Raw genomic sequence first — 24,973 nt, forward strand, 5'->3', positions numbered from 1 at the left:
CTGGAATTTCTGAAGCAAACCAATAGGTTGTGGTATATAATGCTTTTAATATATATTTGGATTTGCTTTGTTACTATTTTGTTAAAGACTTTACATTTATGTTCATGAGGAATATTGGTCTGTAGTTTTCTTCTTTTGTATTATTTTTATTTGGTTTTAATACTAAGCACCCCTTGCTTCATAGAATTAGTTGGAATGTGTTCCTTTCTTTGCTATTTTCTTGAAAAGATTGTTTAGAATTGATGTTAATTATTCTTTAAATGTTAGATTTTATCTATGAAACCATCTGACCTGGACATTTCTTTTTCTGGAGATTTTTAAACCCAAATTCAAATTCTTTAGTAGTTACAGGACTATTCAGATTATCATTTCATCTTGGGTGAGTTTTGGTAGTCTGCCTTTGAGGAATTGGTCTACTTCATCTAAGGTAGCTAGTTTATGTGCATAGAGTGTAATATTTGTTTATTGTCTTTTTAATGCCTATAGAACTTCAGTGACCTCTTCTATTCTTGATACTGGTAATTTGTGTTTTTCCTTTTTCTTTAATAGTCTTGGCCAGAAACTTACAATTTTATTGGTAGTTTCAAAGAACCAGCCCTTATATGAGAATTTTTCTCTACTGCTTTTCTGTTTTAATTTCATTGATTTTTTTTTCTTCTTTTATTTCCTTCCTTTGCTTTATTTTACTCTGTGGGTTATTATGAACAGTGCTATCTTGCTGTGAAAATTCATATACAAGTTTTGCCTTGAACATCATTCTTGATTCCTTTGGCACATACCTAGGAGTAGAATTGCTAATCATATGATAATCTATGTTTAACATCTTAAGGAATTGCCAAATTGTTTTCTGTCATGGTTGCATCATTTTACATTCCCACAGCAACACATGAGGGTTCTGATTTCTCTACATCCTTGTCAACACTTATTATTTTTGGTTTTTTAGATTAGTTATCTTAGTGGATATAATGTAGTATCTCATTGTGGTTTTGATTTGTATTTCCTTAATGACTGATGACATTGAACATCTTTTCATGTGTTTATTGGCCATTGCATAACTTCTTTGGAGAAATGTCTATTCATGCTTTTTGCCCACTCAATAAATTTGGTTGTCTTTTTGTTGAGTTGTGGGGGTTCTTTTTATATTCTGTATACTAGACCCTTACCACCCTTACTAGATATGCTTTATAAATATTTTTTTCCATTTTGCGGGTTATCTGGTTCCTCTCCTGATAATGTCCTTAGGTATATGAAAACATTCTATTTTGATGAAGTCTAATATATCTATTTTTTTTTCCTTTGTCCTTGTGCTTTTGTTGTCCAATATAAGAAAACCCAAGGTTATGAACATTTACCTCTGTTTTCTTCTATAAGTTGTTTAGATTTAGCTCTTATGTGTAGGCCTTTGATCCGTTTGTAAGTAATTTTTGTATGTGGTATAATGCAAGGGTCTCCAGCTTTATTCTTTTGCATGTTTAGACTTATGCTAATACCACATGTTTTGATTACTGTAGCTTTGTATTAAGTTTTGAAATTGGAAAATATAAGTACTCTGACTTTGTTCCTCCCCCCAACCCAAGGTTGTTCTGATCTGTTCAGACTCTCTTGCAATTTTATATGAATTTTGGGATCAAGTTTACCATTTTTGCCGAAAAAGGCCATTGGGATTTTTAGATTGAATTTATAGATCATGTTAGGGAATATCACCATCTTAATAACATTATCATTTAATCCATGAATATGAATGTCTATTTATTAGGTCTTATTCAGTTTCTTTCAGTAATACTCTATAGTTTTCTGTCTTGCACCACACTGGTTAACTTTATTCCTAAGTATAGGATACTATGCTTTCTTTCTGATGCTCTTAAAAATGGAATTTTTTCTTAGTTTCCTTTTCTATTGGTGATATTTTAAAATTTCATTTTAATATATTCCTGGAATGTAGAAATACAGATAACTTTTATCTTAATTGATTTTTTATCCAGTGCTAGTAAATTCATTTATTTTAATGGTTTATAGATTATCTTGGATTTTCTTTGTAACAGATTTTATTAGTCTGGTTCTATTAGAAGACAGAAGCACTCAATGATTTAAACAAGGAAAGTGTAATATAAAGAATTAATAAGCTAGTAGAAGAGAGTATTTTTTTTTTAAAGATTTTATTTTTATTTGTTTGACAGACAGAGATCACAAGTAGGCAGAGAGGCAGGCAGAGAGAGAGGGGGAAGGCAGGCTCCCTGCTGAGCAGATAGCCCGATGTAGGGCTCGATCCCAGGACCCTGAGACCATGACCCAAGCCGAAGGCAGAGGCTTTAACCCACTGAGCCACCCAGGCGCCCCTATAAGAGAGTATTTACAAGATAGCTCAACAGGGTTCTCTAGGGCAAAGGGACAATCTTGGAAGGGACAACCAGACATAAAGGCTCAGACCTTAATTACAGATGATGTAGTTACAGCTCAATGGATGGCAGAGAAATTCACCAGGTTGGCTGGGCCAGAGCTGGTCAGTAGTTGCTGGGCAAGGAGTAAGCAAGTCTTCAAGGCATGGGCAGATGTTAGCTGGTGACTGAGCAAAAGGAGGGAGTCAGGGCACTGTTGCAGGTGGGAGGCCTCAACCATGCAGTATCCATATTGGAAGGGCTGCAAGAAGGGGGTCACCAAGCTATGCTGTGATTGTGAGGCTACTAAGAGACCTTTCTGCACATGGTGGGATAGAGAATCATAGATTTCTTAACATTTGCACTGCTGCCTCACTGTGCAGCAACCACAACCAACAAGGAAGCCCTTTTGTCCTGCAGTGTTTCTCCAACACTCTTTATTGATAAAGTTTAAACTCATGCTTACTGTAAAGGAGAAGTGATTATCATAGAGCAGGTATTGAGGGGTGAGTTTGGAACTGAGGGATAAAAGTTTGATAACTGGAACACAAGTCATCTATGAATAATGATAGTTTCTTTCTTTCTGATCCATGTACCCCTAATTCTTATATTTCTTTCCTTCTAATTCTTTCACCTTTTATTTCTTCTTCTTTTCTTACTGCCCTGGTAAGGACTTTCGATACAGTGTTAAATAAGATGGTAATGACAGCTACTTTTCCTCATCCTCGATTTTGGGAAGCTTTCTCCAATTGACCACCAAGTATGAGGTTTGCTGTGGTTTGATGTATCTACTTTCTAGAAGAGTTGAGGAGATTTCTTCTTACTCTGCAAGTAGTTTTCATAATAAATGTGTGTTGAATTTCATTTAATACTTTTACTACATCTCTATTATTAGTGGGTCATGTGATTTCCCCCCCTTTTCTATTAATGCTATTAATTATATTAACTGGTTTTTCAGATGTTAATCAGTGTTCTATCCTTAGAAAAAAAGTTCATGTGGTATATTACTCCTTTTGTACATATTCTGGATTAATTTACTGATATAATTTTTGTATTTATGATCATGAGGAATAATTATCCTTCTTAGATAGTTCCTGTTGGGATTTGTTATAAAAATTAGGCTGATTTCATTAGACAAATTGGGTAAAATTCTTTTTTCCTCCCTTTTAGGAAGAGTTTTTGTATAATTACTGCAACTTCTTGCTTTGATGTTTGACATATTTTTCAAGTAAAGCCATCTTAGTCTAGAGTTTTCTTTGGGGAGAATAATTTCTAATAATGGATTAAATTTCTGTGTAGATAGAAGATAAACTTTTATGAGTTTTGGTAAATTTTGATTTTTTTTCCCCAAGACATTTGTTCATTTCATCATGGCAAAATTATTACTTTTGGTATCTACATTATTCTACTAGTAAATCTAGTAATATAAATCTAGTAAATTTATTATTTATGATATCTACATTATTTTTCTACATTAATTTTCTTCGTTCCTGATAGTGATAATTCCAATTGTTTGTTTTCTTGTTATTGCTTTCCTTATACATTCCTTTAGTTTAGCCATTCTTTTTCTAGCTTCTTGAGATGGAGCTTAGGTCATTGATTGTTTTCAGGCTTTCTTATTATCTGTTATGTGTATATCGTATTGTAAATTTTCTCTGAGTACAGCTTTTGCTGATATTTTATTGTCTTTATTTACTTTTATATATAGATTATATAACCTATATAATTACATTTACAACTTACATCTCTGTTATGATTCTCTTTGTTGATTATGGGTTATTTAGAAGTTTGTTTTCTAATTTCCAGATTTTCAAGCAGTTGGGTTTGGGCTTTTTCTGTAATTGGTTTGTACCTTAATTACATTTTAGTCATAGAACTTTCTATGAATGATTTTAATTCTCTGATGTTTGCTGTGGCATGCTTTGAGGATCTAGAATATGGCTAATTTTAATAAAGATTCCATGTGTCTGTTAAATAGGATCCAGTTATTGGATATCATGAGTATAAATATTTTATTTATTTATTTATAAAAGATTTTACTTATTTATTTGACAGAGAGAGCGCGAGACACAAGCAGGCAGAGTAGCAGAAGGAGATGGAGAGGCAGGCTCCTCACTGAGCAGGGAGCCCAATGTGGGGCTTAATTCCCGGACCCTCGGATAAATGACCTGAGCCAAAAGCAGTCACTTAACCAACTGAGCCACCCAAGTGCCCCATAAATATGTTATTTAGATCAATTTTAAAATTGGCTTGTTTAGATTTTTTGTATTCTTACAGAATTTTTGTCCTCTTCTGTCACTTATTGAGATACACACACACACACACACACACACACACACACACACACACAGTATTTTGTATGTATTTTAAGACATTATTACTTTTTATTGGTACAGGGAGTATTCATTTATATTTTCCCACATTTTCACCCCTTTTGTTGATTTTAAGCACTTTTGAGTTTTCATCTTTGATCATCTTTCTTCTGTCTGAAAAACTCTTGAGTATTCCTTGTAGTGCAGGTTTGCTGGTGACTGATTTTCTCTCATTTTTTTGTCTGTCTGAAAATGTCTTTACTTTACCCTCATTTGTGAAGGATATTTTTGCTGGCTGTAGACTTAGAAGTTTGCAGTTATTTTTCCTTAGCTCTTTAAAAGTCATTCTGTTGTTTTATAGTTTTCCAAAGTCAACTCTGAAGGTTTACTGTTGCTCTGTTAGAGGTAAGTTGTCTTTTCCTCCTTCCACTCCCATTGACTGCTTTTCAGATATTTTTCTTCAGTTTTCAACAATTTAACATTTGCCTAGCTGTGATTTTCTTATATTTATCTTTTGTGGGGTTTGTAGAAGATTTTGAATCTGTAGATTGTTGTCTTCAATTAGTTTTAGAAAATTCTCAGGCATCATCTTTTTATATAATGCCTCCGCACATTTTCTTTCTCCCCACCTTTTAAGATTCTAGTTATGCATATCTTAGGCTTTTCCAAGTTTTATATGTCTCTTATGTTTTTTTATGTATTTTTCAGTATTTTTTAGTCTGTGTGCTTCTGTTTGGATATTTCGTATTGTCTTTTTATTTTGCCAATTCTGTCTTTTGATGAATCTAATGAGTTCTTAATTCCAGATTGTATATCTCAGTTATAAAATTTCCACTTGATTCCTTTCATAATAGATTTCAGTTTCTGGTGAAATTCTTCATTTTTATTTTCTTGAACATATTTGACATAGTTATATACAGTCTTGTATATTAAGTTCAATAGCTGGACCACCAAAATGTTGTAATTTTTCCTTTTTTTTTTTTAATATTTTATTTATTTGACAGAGAGAAATCACAACTAGGCAGAGAGGCAGGCAGAGAGAGAGGAGGAAGCAGGCTCCCTGCGGAGCAGAGAACCTGATGTGGGGCTCTATCCCAGGACCCTGGGATCATGACCTGAGCCGAAGGCAGAGGCTTTAACCCACTGAGCCACCCAGGTGCCCCTTTTCTTGGTTTTAATCATATGGTTCTGTCTTCTCTCTCTCTCTCTTTTTTTTTTTTTTTTTTAAGATTTTATTTATTTATTTGACAGACAGAGATCACAAGTAGAGAGGCAGGCAGAGAGAGAGAGAGGAGGAAGCAGGCTCCCCACCAAGGAGCCCGATGCGAGGCTCGATCCCGGACCCTGGGATCATGACCTGAGCGAAAGGCAGAGGCTTTAACCCACTGAGCCACCCAGGCGCCCCTCTTCTCTCTCTCTTTTTTAAAAAATATTTTATTTACTTATTTGATAGAGAGGGGAGAGAGAGACTGCATACGAACGGGGTGGGGAGGGACCAAGGAGAGGAACAAACGCACTCCCTGCTGAGCAGAGGGCCTGATGGGGGGCTGGATCCCAGGACTCTGAGATGATCACCTGAGCCGAAGGCTTAACCAACTGAGCCACCCAGACACCCCATATATTCCTGTCTCTTGAAACACCTAATAATCTTTTTTGAGTGTTAGACATTACAAAATGTTGGTGAGGTTCCAGATTATGTTCGTTACTCCAGAGAAGGTTCACCCTTTCTTCTAATTAGCAGATAAGTGGTGGATCACCTTAATTCCATTAGGGACTGAGCTGAGTTGAGGCTGGTAGGTCTCTGCCTTCCTTTGATTTGTCACTGCAACAAGAATGTAGCTATTCAGAGGCTTCCACCTGGGAGAGTTTGGTATGTTCAGTTCCTCTGTCAGAACTTGAACTCTAATCCATGTTTCCTCAGTACAATAAAACTGCCAAAATCACAACTCTGCTTTTCAAAGAGGCTTTCTGCTTAGCTTCTTAGCTCCTTCCTCCTGCAGCTTTAGAATTTTCTGATTTCTTGAAGGGAAAATTGGTTCTGTGTCAGACTCAGTCCTTGGCACTTCCCCTTCTCAAAACCTATGTCTTACTCCTTTCATTTTGAATTTTGTCTATAGCCTTGTAAGACCACCAAAACTGCACTGGTTTCTAGCACCAGCCTAGTCAAGCTTGATTCTCAGCCTCTCACCTTATGCCTCAACAAATTGCCTTCAACTTCAACTTCAAGATTCAACAAATGCCTTCTTGGAAAAGCAGCTATGCATATCATGCCACATATCCATGTTTCCAGCTCTCTGTATTCTTGGTCCCTCTAGTTCTTTTGCTTCAGCAGTTCTCCAGTAGCTTTAGATAGATGTTTTAAAACTGTTTTTCTATATTTTAAAATTGTTCTTTTTTTTTCAGTATTTAAATTTATTTATTTTTTCAGCGTAACAGTATTCATTGTTTTTGCACAACACCCAGTGCTCCATGCAATACGTGCCCTTCCTATTACCCACCACCTGTTCCCCCAACCTCCCACCCCCGACCCTTCAAAACCCTCAGGTTGTTTTTCAGAGTCCATAGTCTCTTATGGTTCGCCTCCCCTTCCAATTTTTTTTTTTTATTAACATATAATGTATTTTTATCCCCAGGGGTACAGGTCTGTGAATCGCCAGGTTTACACACTTAACAGCACTCACGATAGCACATACCCTCCCCAATGTCCATAACCCCCTCCCCCTCTCCCAACCCCACCTCCCCCCAGCAACCCCCCAGTTTGTTTTGTGAGATTAAGAGTCATTTATGGTTTGTCTCCCTCCCAATCCCATCTTGTTTCATTTATTCTTCTCCTATCCCCCTAACCCTCCATGTTGCATCTCCACGTCCTCATATCAGGGAGATCATATGATAGTTGTCTTTCTCTGACTGACTTATTTCACTAAGCACGATACCCTCTAGTTCCATCCACGTCGTCGCAAATGGCAAGATTTCATTTCTTTTGATGGCTGCATAGTATTCCATTGTGTATATATACCACATCTTCTTTATCCATTCATCTGTTGATGGACATCTAGGTTCTTTCCATAGTTTGGCTATTGTAGACATTGCTGCTATAAACATTCGGGTACACGTGCCCCTTCGGATCACTGCGTTTGTGTCTTTAGGGTAAATACCCAGTAGTGCGATTGCTGGGTCATAGGGTAGTTCTATTTTCAACATTTTGAGGAACCTCCATGCTGTTTTCCAGAGTGGTTGCACCAGCTTGCATTCCCACCAACAGTGTAGGAGGGTTCCCCTTTCTCCGCATCCTCGCCAGCATCTGTCATTTCCTGACTTGTTAATTTTAGCCATTCTGACTGGTGTGAGGTGATATCTCATTGTGGTTTTGATTTGTATTTCCCTGATGCCGAGTGACGTGGAGCACTTTTTCATGTGTCTGTTGGCCATCTGGATGTCTTCTTTGCAGAAATGTCTGTTCATGTCCTCTGCCCATTTCTTGATTGGATTGTTTGTTCTTTGGGTGTTGAGTTTGCTAAGTTCCTTATAGATTTTGGATACTAGCCCTTTATCTGATATGTCATTTGCAAATATCTTCTCCCATTCTGTCAGTTGTCTTTTGGTTTTGTTAACTATTTCCGTTGTTGTGCAAAAGCTTTTGATCTTGATGAAATCCCAATAGTTCATTTTTGCCCTTGCTTCCCTTGCCTTTGCCGATGTTCCTAGGAAGATGTTGCTGCGGCTGAGGTCAAAGAGGTTTCTGCCTGCGTTCTCCTCAAGGATTTTGATGGATTCCTTTCTCACATTGAGGTCCTTCATCCATTTTGCGTCTATTTTCGTGTGTGGTGTAAGGAAGTGGTCCAATTTCATTTTTCTGCATGTGGCTGTCCAATTTTCCCAGCACCATTTATTGAAGAGGCTGTCTTTTTTCCATTGGACATTCTTTCCTGCTTTGTCGAAGATGAGTTGACCATAGAGTTGAGGGTCTATTTCTGGGCTCTCTATTCTGTTCCATTGATCTATGTGTCTGTTTTTGTGCCAGTACCATGCTGTCTTGATGATGACAGCTTTGTAATAGAGCTTGAAGTCCGGAATTGTGATGCCACCCACTTTGGCTTTCTTTTTCAATATTCCTTTGGCTATTCGAGGTCTTTTCTGGTTCCATATAAATTTGAGGATTATTTGTTCCATTTCTTTGAAAAAAATGGATGGTATTTTGATAGGGATTGCGTTAAATGTGTAGATTGCTTTAGGTAGCATAGACATTTTCACAATATTTATTCTTCCAATCCAGGAGCATGGAACATTTTTCCATTTCTTTGTGTCTTCCTCAATTTCTTTCATGAGTACTTTATAGTTTTCTGCATATAGATTCTTAGCCTCTTTGGTTAGGTTTATTCCTAGGTATCTTATAGTTTTGGGTGCAATTGTAAATGCAATTGACTCCTTAATTTCTCTTTCTTCTGTCTTGTTGTTGGTGTACAGAAATACAACTGATTTCTGTGCATTGATTTTATATCCTGACACTTTACTGAATTCCTGGACAAGTTCTAGCAGTTTTGGAGTGGAGTCTTTTGGGTTTTCCACATATAGTATCATATCATCTGCGAAGAGTGATAGTTTGACTTCTTCTTTGCCAATTTGGATGCCTTTAATTTCTTTTTGTTGTCTGATTGCTGAGGCTAGGACTTCTAGTACTATGTTGAATAGCAGTGGTGATAATGGACATCCCTGCCGTGTTCCTGACCTTAGCGGAAAAGCTTTCAGTTTTTCTCCATTGAGAATGATATTTGCGGTGGGTTTTTCATAGATGGCTTTGATAATTTTGAGGTATGTGCCCTCTATCCCTACACTTTGAAGAGTTTTGATCAGGAAGGGATGCTGTACTTTGTCAAAAGCTTTTTCAGCATCTATTGAGAGTATCATATGGTTCTTGTTCTTTCTTTTATTAATGTGTTCTATCACATTGATTGATTTGCGGATGTTGAACCAACCCTGCAGCCCTGGAATAAATCCCACTTGATTGTGGTGAATAATCCTTTTAATGTACTGTTGAATCCTATTGGCTAGTATTTTGGCGAGAATTTTTGCATCTGTGTTCATCAAGGATATTGGTCTGTAGTTCTCTTTTTTGGTGGGATCCTTGTCTGGTTTTGGGATCAAGGTGATGCTGGCCTCATAAAATGAGTTTGGAAGTTTTCCTTCCATTTCTATTTTTTGGAACAGTTTCAGGAGAATAGGGATTAGTTCTTCTTTAAATGTTTGGTAGAATTCCCCTGGGAAGCCGTCTGGCCCTGGGCTTTTGTTTGTTTGGAGATTTTTGATGACTGTTTCAATCTCCTTACTGGTTATGGGCCTGTTCAGGTTTTCTATTTCTTCCTGGTTCAGTTGTGGTAGTTTATATGTCTCTAGGAATGCATCCATTTCTTCCAGATTGTCAAATTTGTTGGCGTAGAGTTGCTCATAGTATGTTCTTATAATTGTCTGTATTTCTTTGATGTTAGTTGTGATCTCTCCTCCTTCATTCATGATTTTATTGATTTGGGTCCTTTCTCTTTTCTTTTTGATGAGTCTGGCCAGGGGTTTATCAATCTTATTGATTCTTTCAAAGAACCAGCTCCTAGTTTCATTGATTTTTTCTATTGTTTTTTTGGTTTCTATTTCATTGATTTCTGCTCTGATCTTTTTTTAAATATTTTTTTTTAAGATTTTATTTATTTGACAGAGAGAAATTACAAGAGAGGCAGGCAGAGAGAGAGGAAGGGAAGCAGGCTCTCCGCTGAGCAGAGAGCCCGACGCGGGACTCGATCCCAGGACCCTGAGATCATGACCTGAGCCGAAGGCAGCGGCTTAACCCACTGAGCCACCCAGGCGCCCCTCTGCTCTGATCTTTATGATTTCTCTTCTCCTGCTGGGTTTAGGGTTTCTTTCTTGTTCTTTGTCCAGTTCCTTTACGTGTAGGGTTAGGTTGTGTACTTGAGACCTTTCTTGTTTCTTGAGAAAGGCTTGTACCGCTATATATTTTCCTCTCAGGACTGCCTTTGCTGTGTCCCACAGATTTTGAACCGTTGTGTTTTCATTATCATTTGTTTCCATGAATTTTTTCAATTCTTCTTTAATTTCCTGGTTGACCCATTCATTCTTTAGAAGGATGCTGTTTAGTCTCCATGTATTTGGGTTCTTTCCAGCTTTCCTCTTGTGATTGAGTTCTAGCTTCAGAGCATTGGGGTCTGAAAATATGCAGGGAATGATCCTAATCTTTTGATACCGGTTGAGACCTGATTTGTGACCCAGGATGTGATCTATTCTGGAGAAGGTTCCATGTGCACTAGAGAAGAATGTGTATTCTGTTGCTTTGAGATAAAATGTTCTGAATATATCTGTGATGTCCATCTGGTCCAGTGTGTCATGTAAAGCCTTTATTTCCTTGTTGATCTTTTGCTTGGATGATCTGTCCATTTCAGTGAGGGGAGTGTTAAAGTCCCCTACTATTATTGTATTATTATTGATGTGTTTCTTTGATTTTGTTATTAATTGGTTGATATAGTTGGCTGCTCCCACGTTAGGGGCATAGATATTTAAAATTGTTAGATCTTCTTGTTGGACAGACCCTTTGAGTAGGATATAGTGTCCTTCCTCATCTCTTATTATAGTCTTTGGCTTAAAATCTAATTGATCTGATATAAGGATTGCCACCCCAGCTTTCTTCTGATGCCCATTAGCATGGTAAATTGTTTTCCACCCCCTCACTTTAAATCTGAAGGTGTCTTCGCATCTAAAATGAGTTTCTTGTAGGCAACATACTGATGGGTTTTGTTTTTTTATCCATTCTGATACCCTGTGTCTTTTGATTGGGGCATTTAGCCCATTAACATTCAGGGTAACTATTGAGAGATATGAATTTAGTGCCATTATTAGCCTGTAAGGTGACTGTTACTGTATATTGTCTCTGTACCTTTCTGATCTATTACTTTTAGGCTCTCTCTTTGCTTAGAGGACCCCTTTCAATATTTCCTGTAGAGCTGGTTTGGTGTTTGCAAATTCTTTCAGTTTTTGTTTGTCCTGGAAGCATTTTATCTCTCCTTCTATTTTCAATGATAGCCTAGCTGGATAGAGTATTCTTGGCTGCATGTTTTTCTCGTTGAGTGCTCTGAATATATCATGCCAGCTCTTTCTGGCCTGCCAGGTCTCTGTGGATAAGTCTGCTGCCAATCTAATATTTTTACCATTGTATGTTATAGACTTCTTTTCCTGGGCTACTTTCAGGATTTTCTCTTTGTCACTAAGACTTGTAACTTTTACTTTTAGGTGACCTTGGGGTCACCTAAATAGGGGTGTGGACCTATTCTTGTTGACTTTGAGGGGGGTTCTCTGCATCTCCTGGATTTTGATGCTTGTTCCCTTTGCCATATTAGGGAAATTCTCTCCAATAATTCTCTCCAATAGACCTTCTGCTCCCCTCTCTGTTTCTTCTTCTTCTGGAATCCCAATTATTCTAATGTTGTTTCGTCTTATGGTGTCACTTATCTCTCGAATTCTCCCCTCGTGGTCCAGTAGCTGTTTGTCCCTCTTTTGCTCGGCTTCTTTATTCTCTGTCATTTGGTCTTCTGTATCACTAATTCTTTCTTCTGCCTCATTTATCCTAGCAGTGAGAGCGTCCATTTTTTATTGCACCTCATTAATAGCTTTTTTGATTTCTACTTGGTTAGATTTTAGTTCTTTAATTTCTCCAGAAAGGGCTTTTATATCTCCAGAGAGGGTTTCTCTAATATCTTCCATGCCTTTTTCGAGCCCAGCTAGAACGTTCAGAATCGTCATTCTGAACTCTTGATCTGACATATTACCAATGTCTGTGTTGATTAGGTCCCTAGGCTTCGGTACTGCCTTTTGTTCTTTTGTTTGTGGTGATTTTTCCACCTTGTCATTTTGTCCAGATAAGAGGATATGAAGGATCATTCAACTTTTTTTTTTTTTTTTTAGGATATGAAAGATCAAGTAAAATACTAAAAGGGTGGCAAAGACCCCAGAAAAATGCGCTGTAACCAAATTAGAAGAGACCCCAAATTGTGGGCGGGGGGAGAAAGGGGATAAAAAGAGGTTCAGGAAAAAAAAAAAGAAAAAAATTAAAAAAATAAAACAAATAAAGAAAAAATATAAAAAAGAAAGAAAAAATATATATATTTAGATAAACTAGTCAAAAAACGTTAAAAAAGAAAAGGGTAAAAGTTTTTTTTTGTTTTTTTTTTTGTCTTTTATTTTCTTTATATTTATCATGCCATGAATTCATAGGGAATGGGTTCCAGCAGTTCGGGCTCCTTTCCATTGGTTCTCACAAAATGTGCTTCTCTGGGTGGAGCAGGCTGACGCTTCAGTTGAACCCAAGTACCTTTCTCTTTGGCTTCCTTCTTTTTCTGATCATTTTCCTTTACACGCTTCAGGAAGCTATCTCGGCTCTTTGAATGTTTAATATGCTCGATGCGTACATTAATTCTCTTGGCAAGAATCTTGCCCTTAACTTGTTTGTTGACAACAATGCCAACAGCATGCTGAGTAACATTGTAGACTCTTCCAGTTTTGCCATGGTAACATTTGTGGGGCATTCCCTTTTGAACAGTGCCCATTCCCTTGATGTCCACAATATCACCTTTCTTGTAGATTCGCATGTACGTGGCCAAAGGAACAACTCCATGTTTTCTGAAAGGCCTAGAGAACATGTAACGGGTACCCCTCCTCTTTCCCTTTGTGTTGGTCATTTTGGCAAATTACTGGAAGATGGCGGTTCCGCAGAAAACGGTAAAAGTTTTAAACAAGATTAAAGAATCATGGGGAGAAAGCCATGAGTTCCGTGCTTTGCTTTCTCCTCCTCTGGAATTCCGCTGCTGTCTTAGGAATTGAACCTGCTTTCCTTGATAGATGAACTTCGTCCTGGCTGGATATTTTGTTGATCTTCTGGGGGAGGGGCCTGTTGTATTGACTCTCAAGTCTCTTTGCCCGAGGGGGGATTGCACCGCCCTTACTGGGGGCCGGACTAAGTAATCGGCTCGGGTTCGCTTTTGGGGGCTTCTGTTCCTTGAACGCTTTCCGTAGAGTTCCGGAGGACGGTAATGAAAATGGCGGCCTCCTAGTCTCCGGCCCAGAGGAGCCGAGAGCCCGGGGCCCCACTCCTTAGTGCGCCCCCAGAGGACAGCACCCAATCACTCCCGTATCCCCAGCCTCCAGCCGCGCTCAGAGCTCACCCAGCCCGCGACCAGTTCAAGGTAACCCTGAGCTGAGAGTTCAGTCCTCGGCTCTGTCTCTGTAGCCCGCTTCTCTGTTCTAATACCTGCGAGCTCTGCGACACTCTGACACCCCCGATCCTTCTGTGACCCTGCGGGACCTGGGGCTACGCTGACCCCGCGTCGGCTTCACCCCGGTTTAGCCTCTGGAGCAATGTCCCTCAGTGGAACAGACTTTTAAAAGTCCTGATTTTGTGCTCCGTTGCTCCGCCGCTTGCCGGGAGCAGGCCCCTACCCCTGTGGTCTTTCTTCCCGTCGTTTTAGATTCACTTCTCCGCCAGTCCTACCTTTCAGAAAGTGGTTGATTTTCTGTTTCTAGAATTGCTGTTCTTCTTCTCTTTGATCTCCCCTTGGATTTGTAGGTGTTTGCAATGTTTAGATAAGCTATCGAGCTGATCTCCTGCTACCTGATGTAGTCTCAGCCTGCTACTTCTCCGCCATCTTGACTCCTCTCCTTAAAATTGTTCTTGATGGAAACATTGGTTTAACACAACCTACTCCTTCATCCTTGGGAATGATGGTCATACAGAATTTATTGTTATATGTTGGGTACCATGTCCATTATACACTTAACTCTTCAGTTTCTTTAAGTGACTCTTGGTTTTCTGACTACATCTTGTATAGGAGGCTTTTGGAAAATATTATGTGTCAATGTAAAAGCTGATTGATTCTGAATAGAAAGGCTTAGTGGTGAGAGTATCTGTTACCAGATCAAAATCAGCAATGACTCTGAGACCATTATATGAATAAGTGAAAAGAATATTTGATAATGAAAAACTTAGATGAATATTTATTGGGATGTTTGATCTATTCCAGTGGTTTTAATGATTACTTAAGCATGGTTTTACGTCTAGAGCCTCTATTTTTCCTTTTGTTTCCTTAATATCAGCTTACAGTGTTAGTTCTGTTTACATCATATGATACCCATTTTAAAAATTTTTTTAATGTAAAAGAACAAGAAAATGAGACAAATGTGAGAGATCTTTCCCTCTCCCACACTCCCAAAATAACTACTGCTATGTATAACTGCTTCTCTTCCTCTGCTCCCACTCCCTTTCCTCTTTTAGCATTTGTCTGCTCTCTCCTGTTGATACTTGTTAGTTGAATAAAATTGAAATTCATAAAAAGAAGAAAATTAAAATCTCTTAGATTCCTGTCACCAAGCAGTAATCACTTTTTTGAGTATTTGGCATATATCTTTTATGGTTTTTTTTTTTCTATGTAAAATGTATCATATTGTGATTCTCAGCCCTGCCTCTTCCTTAATATCACCTCTAACAATTAAAATATACATACAGATTCTAAAACACATCTCAGTCTCAACCAATTCAGAATCCTTAGGGATATAGCTAAGAGGATTTTGTTTCAAAAGCCAACAACTCCTTCAGAAATTTTAATAGCCTTCAGAAATTTTTAAAATGAAAAAAAAAAGAATATTGTAATATTCTAAATAGGAAGTTTTAAGTTGAATACAGTTCTTTCTCTAATTGTTCAATTTTAACTTTTTCCTAGCCATTCCACCCAATGGTGAATCTGGATTGTTCTCGGGATTTTCGGCCATTTCTTTGTGCACTCTATGCTCCTATTTGTATGGAATATGGACGTGTCACTCTTCCGTGTCGTAGGCTGTGTCAGCGGGCTTACAGTGAGTGTTCGGAGCTCATGGAGATGTTTGGTGTTCCGTGGCCTGAAGATATGGAATGCAGTAGGTGCGAAAACCATAGATTTTCGTGGATCATTACTTAATGCTACAGTATGTTTAAAATTACTTGTCTTCTAGTTCATCAGTTTTTAAAAACTTTTTTGAAGTACATATTAATCTTAATAGCCATTTCATGGCCTCAGAATTGTTCATTTCCTTAAGAATTTCAAGTCACTGAATGAAAAGGTAGAAAAGGAAAAAAATATTTCAATGAAGAGATTTTTAAGAGAATTAAGAAAAACAGTCAAGGTGTAAAGTTGATTTTTCTTCTTTCAAAAAATTTCTGGCTATACAAGTAATGCTACTAGTAAGTAATGCAATTAGAAAATATAGAGAAGAAAATAATCATTCATTACCTTACCATTAAATGTCTTTAATGATGACATAGTGGAAATTAAATATTTATATGATTTAAATGTGTTAATGACTAAAGTAGTTCTGTCAACCCTTTTTTTGTCATGAATTAACAAACCAGAATTAGGAAATGTCAGATACTTTTCAGATTACTTCCAAAATATAGATTATAAGCATTTCCTAAAGATTTGACAACATTCATGAGACAGTCTTATAGATTTATATGAAAGAATGTTATTGTTAGTAATAATGTATAGAGTATTTCTTATATAATTTGTACCTTTTTGTATTGTGAAATATTTCAGAAATAAGGAATACTAAGATAAATGCATATGTACTATTGTTGTCTAACTTTATCCAGTCTTAACAGTTTGTGATTCTTGGTTTAGTCACTTTTTTTTTTTTAAAGAAATAATACAGGTAGAGTTGAAAGTTCCTTCCTTGGTACACATCTTGATTTCATTCCCTTCTTTCCTCCCCACAGATGAGGTAATAATTAATGTTGACTGTTGTTAATCATTTCTGTATTTGCTTTTATACTCTTATTACATATATACATATCTATAAACAACATTAAAATTTTTTAAATGTATCTGTATATCTGTAGGTTTGGTTCATCCCTTTTAATTGCTACATAATGTACTACTATGTTAATATTCCATAGTTATTTAGCTATTTTCTGTTGCTAGTCATTTAAGTTATTTCTGGGTGTTTGCTGTTATCAGTAGTGCTGCAGTGAACATTCTTTTCTCCTTTATGTTAAAATTAATTCTGTCATCTAAAAGTAGTCCGTGGAGGTGGGTAAAAAGCAGGTGTTTGGCATTTGGAAAAACTTCAAGAAATAAAACATATCAGTTTCTTATAGTCAGTTCACTGATATTTTGCTTTCTCGTATTTGTCTACTCTGTTTCCCACCTATTTAACCTGTTTTCTTATCTAGTCCCATGTAACCATTCATCCACTTTCTCCCCAAACATGTGGTAGCGTTTACAGTCCCTCTTTTAGAAGTCTTTTAATTTCTTGGTATTTATAACAACAGTTATGATTTGCTCGGGCAAGACTCTATTTTACGTTTCTTGTAGCTAACTCCCATTATTTAGTGGTCTTTTTGTATTAATAGTTTATATACTAGTATAGAAATCTCATTATCATCTTTATTTTGATGGGATTAGATCTGTTTTATGTCCTCAATATTGCATGACCTTGACTAACTGTGAAACCTTAAATTCTGGCAAACAGGTCTTTCATAACAACCTTTCATTCTTCCACATCTCTCCTATTCTTGTTCTTACTGCTCTTGAACTTCTTGGACACTCCCAGACTTTGGTTTTTTTTTTTCCCCCCTCTCCTAGTATCCCTCTTCCTAATCTCATTTATTTCCTTACTTAACCTTCATGGTCTATCACTTGAAATGATACCTTGCTAGCAATTTCAACATTGAAGCAATCTTGAAGCAATTCCTTCTACTGAACTTGTTCAGGTTTCCAACTGGATTGAGTCAACCCATTTCTATATGCTGTATGTTTAATGATGCCAACCATAGCAGTTCTGTTTGCTGTTTGTCTTTGGCAGATTTCTAGTTTGGTCAACAGAATAATTTCTGTTTATTCCTCTCAGCACCTCTGTCAAATCTGTATCACGCACTTCAAACCTGTATTTCAGCTTTATTCTGTATTTCATCCTAATTCCCCTCAACCTCAGCTTGCCCTCTTTTCATGAAAATCATTTACGCCATTATATGTGAACTATTCTGGTCTGCTATTTCTCATACCAATCATTCTTAATTTCTTTTTTTGGATCCTCTTCCTCATTTTACCCCCTTGAGTATTGGTGCTTTCCAGAGTTCTGTTCCTGTTCTTTTTGATTCTGTGTGCTTTCCAGGATGATCTCATCTCACTCACTTTAACTCTTACTCATCTGCTGCTGACTCCTACACCTAAATCTATAACTTTGACATCCTCTTGCTGAGTTCCAAATCTGCATATCTAGCCGCTATTGGAAACCCTAGCCTACATTTGTTTCAAATACCTTCATTTTAACATGTCTAAAATTGATTTTCCTTTGCTCATTTTTTAATTCTCTGTAAGTCGTCTTCTGTTCCTCCTTCATTGGCCTTAGCTCCCATATCTAATCAATTATAAACTTCATTGCTTTTATGTAACTAATTTCATATATGTCTCATTCCCACTGCCTTATCTGGTTTTATTTTATTTCTTTTTAGGATTTAAAAAAAATTTTTAAGTAATCTCTATGCCCAACATGGGGCTCGAACTTAGAACCTGGAGATCAAGAGTCACATGTTCTACCAACTCAACCGGCCAGGTGCCCCTGACTTTACCTGGTTTTAGTCCTGATATTATTTGAATCAACTAATATCTCTGCCTCCATTTTTGCCCAAGTCTGTCTTCCACACTGTTCCTAGTCATCTTTCTAATTACCTGGGTTAGGTCTATATGAATATGTTTATTCAGTAATCATTAACAAATATTAGTTGGATGTGGCCTGTGTGCTAGCCACTAGTCTAGATGCTGAAGATAAGTAGTCAACAAAATACAGTCTTGGTTCTTATGGAACTAAAATTCTAATAGTGAGGGCAGTGATGGGAGATAACAAATAAATAGATTAATATCAGCTGGTAATGAATGCTAATAAGAAAAAGAATAGGGTTGGGTGGTAATGATAAAATATGGGGAAGCAGAAGGACTCTCTTCTACAGACATATTGGAGAACGCCTTTTTGATAAAGAGGCATTAGGATAAGGACCGAAACAATATGAGAGAACAAATAATCTAGATGTCTAGGGAAGAAAAACCTAGGCATAGGAAACAGCAGTTAGTGCACCTGCTCTGAAATGGAAGCATGCTTGGATTAGTCAAAGAACAAGGGAACCAGAGAATCTGGAGCCAAGTAATTTAGGGAGAATGGAAGAATATCAGATCAGAAAAATACTGGCCATAGAGTCTTTGTAGCTCTGATATGGACTTTGGATTTGACTCTTAGTGAGGTGGGAGAGCACTAGAGGGCTTTGAGCAGAAGAGACATGATCATGAGCACAGGAGTGGCATGTCTATAAAGGACACTGACCGCTGTGTGGAAATGGAGATCAATTGGAACACACTCCAGAAGTCCAGGGAAGAGGTATTAATGGCTTAAACTGCACAGAGGCAGTGGAGGAAATGAGAAGATATATCATAAGGTACAGTGATAGAAATTGGTGGCAGATAGTGAGGTATTTATTAGAGGGAAAGGATTTCAAGAATGTCCTCAAGGTTTTTGGCCTGAGGAACTAGAAGAATGTGATTACCACTTATGGAAATGGGGGAAACTTAAGGAGTAGAAATCAAGAGTTTGGTTTTTGGAAAGATTATAGAGTGAAGTATATCTATATTGAGTGACAGATGAATATACAAATATAGCCATAAAAACATAGAGTATAATTTGGCATGGTTTTAACTTTATATCGCTGTTCTCTCTCTTCTGCAACATGCTTATCTCTCCAACGTGATCTCGTGTCACAAGTCATGCACACTTCATGCTCCAGCAGTATTAAACTACCCTGTTCAAATCTCTTTGCCATTGCTTGCATTTCTTGCTAGAATACTGATTGGCATACTATCAGAACTGTCAAATACTGAGTCAAAATCCTGTACTGAGGGTCTTATTTTATGAAGTCTTTCATAATCTTGCCCCTCGGAAGAATTAATCTTTTATATTATTTTTATACATTATATAGAGTTTGTTTGCTTCATATATCCCACTGCTGAATTTTGTATTTACAATTTGTATCTCCTTTTAGACTGTAGGATAGAAAGCCTGGTTTTTTTGTCTTTTCATGTTTAATCCCTGACATATGGCAGGATATAAGCAAATGCTTAGATGCCATAAGTTTCTCTCATTTAGATTTACAGTTCCAAGTCCAGAGAAGAAAATGGATTATATTAGAAAATAAAAGATTAATCAGCTACAGCATAAGGTTTATGCATGTTTTTGTCAAACTTAATATCAACCACAGCTTCTTGGAAACTATTTGATGTATATAAACTATTAAACATCTAGTTAATAGGAGTCTGAAGGCTTAGAAACTGATACAGGCAAGAATATTGAAGATGCAGAAGTTCATGAGAATGGTACCCTTACTCATGTCTGCACCACAAACCCGTTTTATTTGTTCTGCAGCCATAACACTTTCTCAAGTCTGCAGATCTCATACCTTTGGAAACTTGCTAAAATGCAAATTTCTGGGCCCTAACACAGGTATACTGTAATATGATTTGTGTTGGTGGGAACCAAGAATTTTCTTATTTATTTATTTTAAAGATTTTATTTCTTTATTAGACCAAGAGAGAGAGCACAAGCAAGGGCAGAGGAAGAGGGAGAAGCAGGTTCCCTGCTGAGTGGTACCCTGGGATCATGACCTGAGCCTGATGTAGACGCTTAACTGACTGAGCCACCCAGGTGCCCCAATAAGTTTTATTTTTATTTATTTTTAGACAGATTTTATTCATTTATTTGAGTGAATGAGGGAGAGGGAGAGCACAAGTCGGGGGAGGAGCAGAGGGAGAGGGAGAAGCAGACTCCCTATTGAGCAGGGAGCCCAACTTGGGGCTTGATCCCAGGACTGCTGCATCGTGACCTGAGCTGAAGGCAGGCACTTAACTGACTGAGCCACCCAGGTGGCACCGAACTTTTATTTTTAAAACAATATTTTTTCTTATGTACACCAAAGTTTGAGAATAACTGAGTTAGAGAATGTAATGGATTGGAGAGAAATTAGGGGTGATAAGAAAGAAGTAGTTGATATTAGAGACCTTAGAAGGACTATAATTAAACAATATGCTAAGCAGGGAACAGATATAAAATGGAAAAGTAAGGTATAAAAACTGTGCCACTTATAATGATTTTTTTTTTTTTATTTATTTGACAGAGAGAGATCACAAGTAGAGAGGCAGGCAGAGAGAGAGAGAGAGAGAGAGGGAAGCAGGCTCCCTGCTGAGCAGAGAGCCCGATGCGGGACTCGATTCCAGGACCCTGAGATCATGACCTGAGCCGAAGGCAGCGGCTTAACCCACTGAGCCACCCAGGCGCCCCTTATAATGATTTTTAATGCTAATGTAATTCAGAACACCTTGGGCTGTGCATTTGGGAAAAATTTTTTAACATTTCTGCTTAAGGAAGTTCCATTGAATCTAGTGTAACTGTAATTAAAGATTGGGAAAAAGCTACTATTTTGTTAGATATATGTATTTATTTCTTTTATAATGTATATTTTGAAATCTTATTTTAAAGGGGGTGTCTTAAATAAATACTCCCTATATACAGTGTTACTTATTGATGGCTAAGTTAGACTATTTTAATTAAAAGAAGACTCTTTGGGGTGCCTGGGTGGCTCAGTTGGTTAAGCCGCTACCTTCGGCTCAGGTCGTGATCTCGGGGTCCTGGGATCGAGCCCCGCATTGGGCTCTCCGCTTAGCAGGGAGCCTGCTTCCTCCTTTCTCTCTGCCTACTTGTGATCTCTCTCTCTCTGTCAAATAAATAAAATATTAAAAAAAAAGAAGAAGAAGACTCTTTGGGGTGCCTGGCTGGCTCAGTCAGAAGAGTATGCAACTCTTGTTCTCAGGAGTTGTGAGTTCAAGCCCTATGTTGGGGGTAGAAATTATTGAAAAAAAAAAAAAAAAAAGAAAACTTAAGAAAGAAAGTACTGTTTTTGAAACCAAAACAAAATTAAGTATAAAGCCAGGGCACCTGAGTGGCTCAGTCAGTTGAGCATCTGCCTTTGGCTCAGGTCTTGATTCTGGGGTGCTGGGATCGGGCCCCAAACTGGGCTCCCTGCTTGACAAGGGGTCTGCTTTTCCCTCTCCCACTCCCCCTGCTTGTGTTCCCTCTCTAACTGTGTCTTTCTCCGTCAAATAAATAAAATCTTTAAAAAAAAATCAGGTATAAAACCATATCACTTTTTGATCAACAGTGAACAATCTGTATGGCCCATAAACAAGAATCAATATTTACTTTATTCCTACTTAATGTAATTGTACTCCAAGGATATTAGAATGAAGAAGGTCATGAGTGCTCAATTTGGAAACCCAAATTGTTAGGTATCAATAGATTTCCCAATGAGTGAAAATGTTTCCTATCTTGTATTTTTTTAGGTTCCCAGATTGTGATGAGCCGTATCCTCGACTTGTGGATCTGAATTTAGCTGGTGATCCTACTGAAGGAGCTCCAGTGGCAGTGCAGAGAGACTATGGTTTTTGGTGTCCTCGAGAGTTGAAAATTGATCCTGATCTTGGTTATTCTTTTTTACACGTGCGTGATTGTTCACCTCCTTGTCCAAATATGTACTTTAGGAGAGAAGAACTTTCATTTGCTCGATACTTCATAGGATTGATTTCAATCATTTGCCTCTCTGCCACGTTGTTTACTTTTTTAACTTTTTTGATTGATGTCACAAGATTCCGTTATCCTGAAAGACCTATCATATTTTATGCAGTCTGCTACATGATGGTATCACTAATTTTTTTCATTGGGTTTTTGCTTGAGGACCGAGTAGCCTGCAATGCATCTAGCCCTGCACAGTATAAGGCTTCCACAGTGACACAAGGATCTCATAATAAAGCCTGTACCATGCTTTTTATGGTACTCTATTTTTTTACTATGGCTGGCAGTGTCTGGTGGGTAATTCTTACCATCACATGGTTCTTGGCAGCTGTGCCAAAGTGGGGTAGTGAAGCTATTGAGAAGAAAGCATTGCTATTTCACGCCAGTGCATGGGGCATCCCTGGAACTCTAACTATCATCCTTTTAGCGATGAATAAAATTGAAGGTGACAATATCAGTGGCGTGTGTTTTGTTGGCCTCTACGATGTTGATGCATTGAGATATTTTGTTCTTGCTCCCCTCTGCCTATATGTGGTAGTTGGAGTTTCTCTTCTCTTAGCTGGCATTATATCCCTAAACAGAGTTCGAATTGAAATTCCATTAGAAAAGGAGAACCAAGATAAGTTGGTGAAGTTTATGATCCGGATTGGTGTTTTCAGCATTCTTTATCTCGTACCACTCTTGGTTGTAATTGGATGCTACTTTTATGAGCAAGCTTACCGTGGCATCTGGGAAACAACATGGATACAAGAACGCTGCAGAGAATATCACATTCCATGTCCATATCAGGTAAGGGAAACCTTGTTCTAAATTTCAGAATGTGTAATAATGAAAAGAGGCGTATTACTCTAAATATCTAATCTTAGCTAGTTAAAAAAAAAACCGTTTATGAACCTGTACATTAAAATTTTAACGATAATGAACAAATATATTATAAAAAGAATGTAATATACATGTTTCTATAAACCTCTTCCATTTAAAAGATGATTTTTACAAGTCTAAGCTATGGGCTTTTAAGCAGTTTACTTCTGTTGTCACAAAACGGTTTGCTTGGTGATTGTTTAGAAGTGTACAGGTTTGAGGATGAGAAGCACTTTACCAGCTGATAAAAAGGCACTGTCTTTTTTGAAAATTTTACTGATGGTTAAAAGAGGAATTGTTTTAACAGTTTTGCAAAAGTAATAGAATGCAGTTGTACAACTAATTCATCTCTTAATTGGTCTTGGTTTTTCTTTTATGCATATTGAATATTTTATGATTTACCTTTGAATTTAAACAGGTCAGATAATCGGTCACAGAATCATAGAATTTTAGGTCTAGAAAGAACTTTAGAGGTCTTTTATTTGAGTTTCCTCATAATTTAGAGTTCTTAAACATCTATCTCATTTGAGACTTAGAAATGTTAAGTGACTTAGTTCTATCCAAACTGGGATTTAGTGTTAGGAGAGGAATGTAACAAGGAAAGTACTCCAGAATAATTGATGCTAAGTATTTCTCTTATCTTAAAACCTTCTCTAGAACTTGTGACCCTAGTTATCCTAGTTATCATTCTCTCTTCCTTTTAAGACACGTTTTCTTGAAAGAGCAGTCTCCATTGCTCTCTCCTGTTCACATTCCAGGTTAGCTGTTAGAAGTGCACCAAGCCACCCTTTCATCTCCTCTCACCCTTAAGGTTTAATTACCTTTTTAAAAGTACTAACATATTATAGATAACTTTTGTCTCTTTCCCCTGCTAGACAGTGAATTCTTTGAAAGCAAGAACTTCTTTTTCATATTTTTTGTATTTTTTGAATACATATTCTGTAGGTTAGTAGATGATAACATCGAGAATGTGGCTGTATATATGGAGAAAAGACATTTTTAAGAAATAGGGGGCGTGTGTGCCTGGTGGCTCAGTTGGTTGACCATCTGACTCTTGCTTTTGGCTCAGGTCATGAACTCAGGGTTGACACTGAGCTCTCTGTGGGCTCTGCACACAGATTCTCTCCCTTTCTATCCTCCTCTGCCCCTGCCCCATACCTCTCCCCCACCCTTCACTCTCTCTCTATCTCTCTCTAAAATATATAAATAAATAAATCGTAAAAAAAAGAAAGGAAAAAGAAAGAAAGAAATGGTGACAGTGGTACCAGGAACAAGGAGTATATGATTAGCATATAATCAATGCTGATAAATATTTAATGACTGAGAATGTCAATTTATTATTGTATAAATATTAGCTATGGGCTTTTTAAAAACAACTTATACTGAGAGACCACAAAAAAGGAATGACGGAAATTGAATTTCTTGGCAGAATGACTTATTGAAAACTCTTAATATGAGTTTTCAGAGCTGAAGCTAGGTTATGGAATTTTGCCCCTAATGAGAGAGAAAGAGATGGTTCAGTTACATCATTGGCTTCTTTATATAAGTTATCTAAGATTCCAGATATATAGTATGTTAGACTATTGAAAAAATAATGCTTGATTATAAAATAATGACCTAAAAAATACCAATCCTGAAATATATAAATTGATAAATTAGTTGGGATGCCACTATTTTCAGGACATTCCTAGAATTCTTTGAACATCTTTAGAACTAGTGTGAGCTGCACAGAAATTGTGT

General features: G+C 37.3%; 2 protein-coding genes across 2 annotated transcripts in view; one reads left to right on the forward strand and one right to left on the reverse strand.

The window, feature by feature from the left end:
• Positions 1 to 24,973, forward strand: part of FZD3 (frizzled class receptor 3) — a 101,029-nt gene that overhangs the window by 27,511 nt on the left and 48,545 nt on the right. Inside the window, exons 3-4 of the mRNA XM_045998222.1 lie at positions 15,454 to 15,650; positions 22,144 to 23,161. Of these exons, the coding sequence (XP_045854178.1) occupies positions 15,454 to 15,650; positions 22,144 to 23,161 (1,215 nt within the window). The remainder of the gene's footprint in view (positions 1 to 15,453; positions 15,651 to 22,143; positions 23,162 to 24,973) is intronic.
• LOC123937404 (60S ribosomal protein L21) lies at positions 12,920 to 13,445 on the reverse strand. Its single transcript, XM_045998223.1, has one exon. It carries the CDS (start codon positions 13,417 to 13,419, stop codon positions 12,937 to 12,939), a length of 483 nt encoding a protein of 160 aa, XP_045854179.1. The 5' UTR covers positions 13,420 to 13,445; the 3' UTR covers positions 12,920 to 12,936.

This window comes from Meles meles, chromosome 2, assembly GCF_922984935.1.
Source record: "Meles meles chromosome 2, mMelMel3.1 paternal haplotype, whole genome shotgun sequence".
NCBI lineage: Eukaryota > Metazoa > Chordata > Mammalia > Carnivora > Mustelidae > Meles > Meles meles.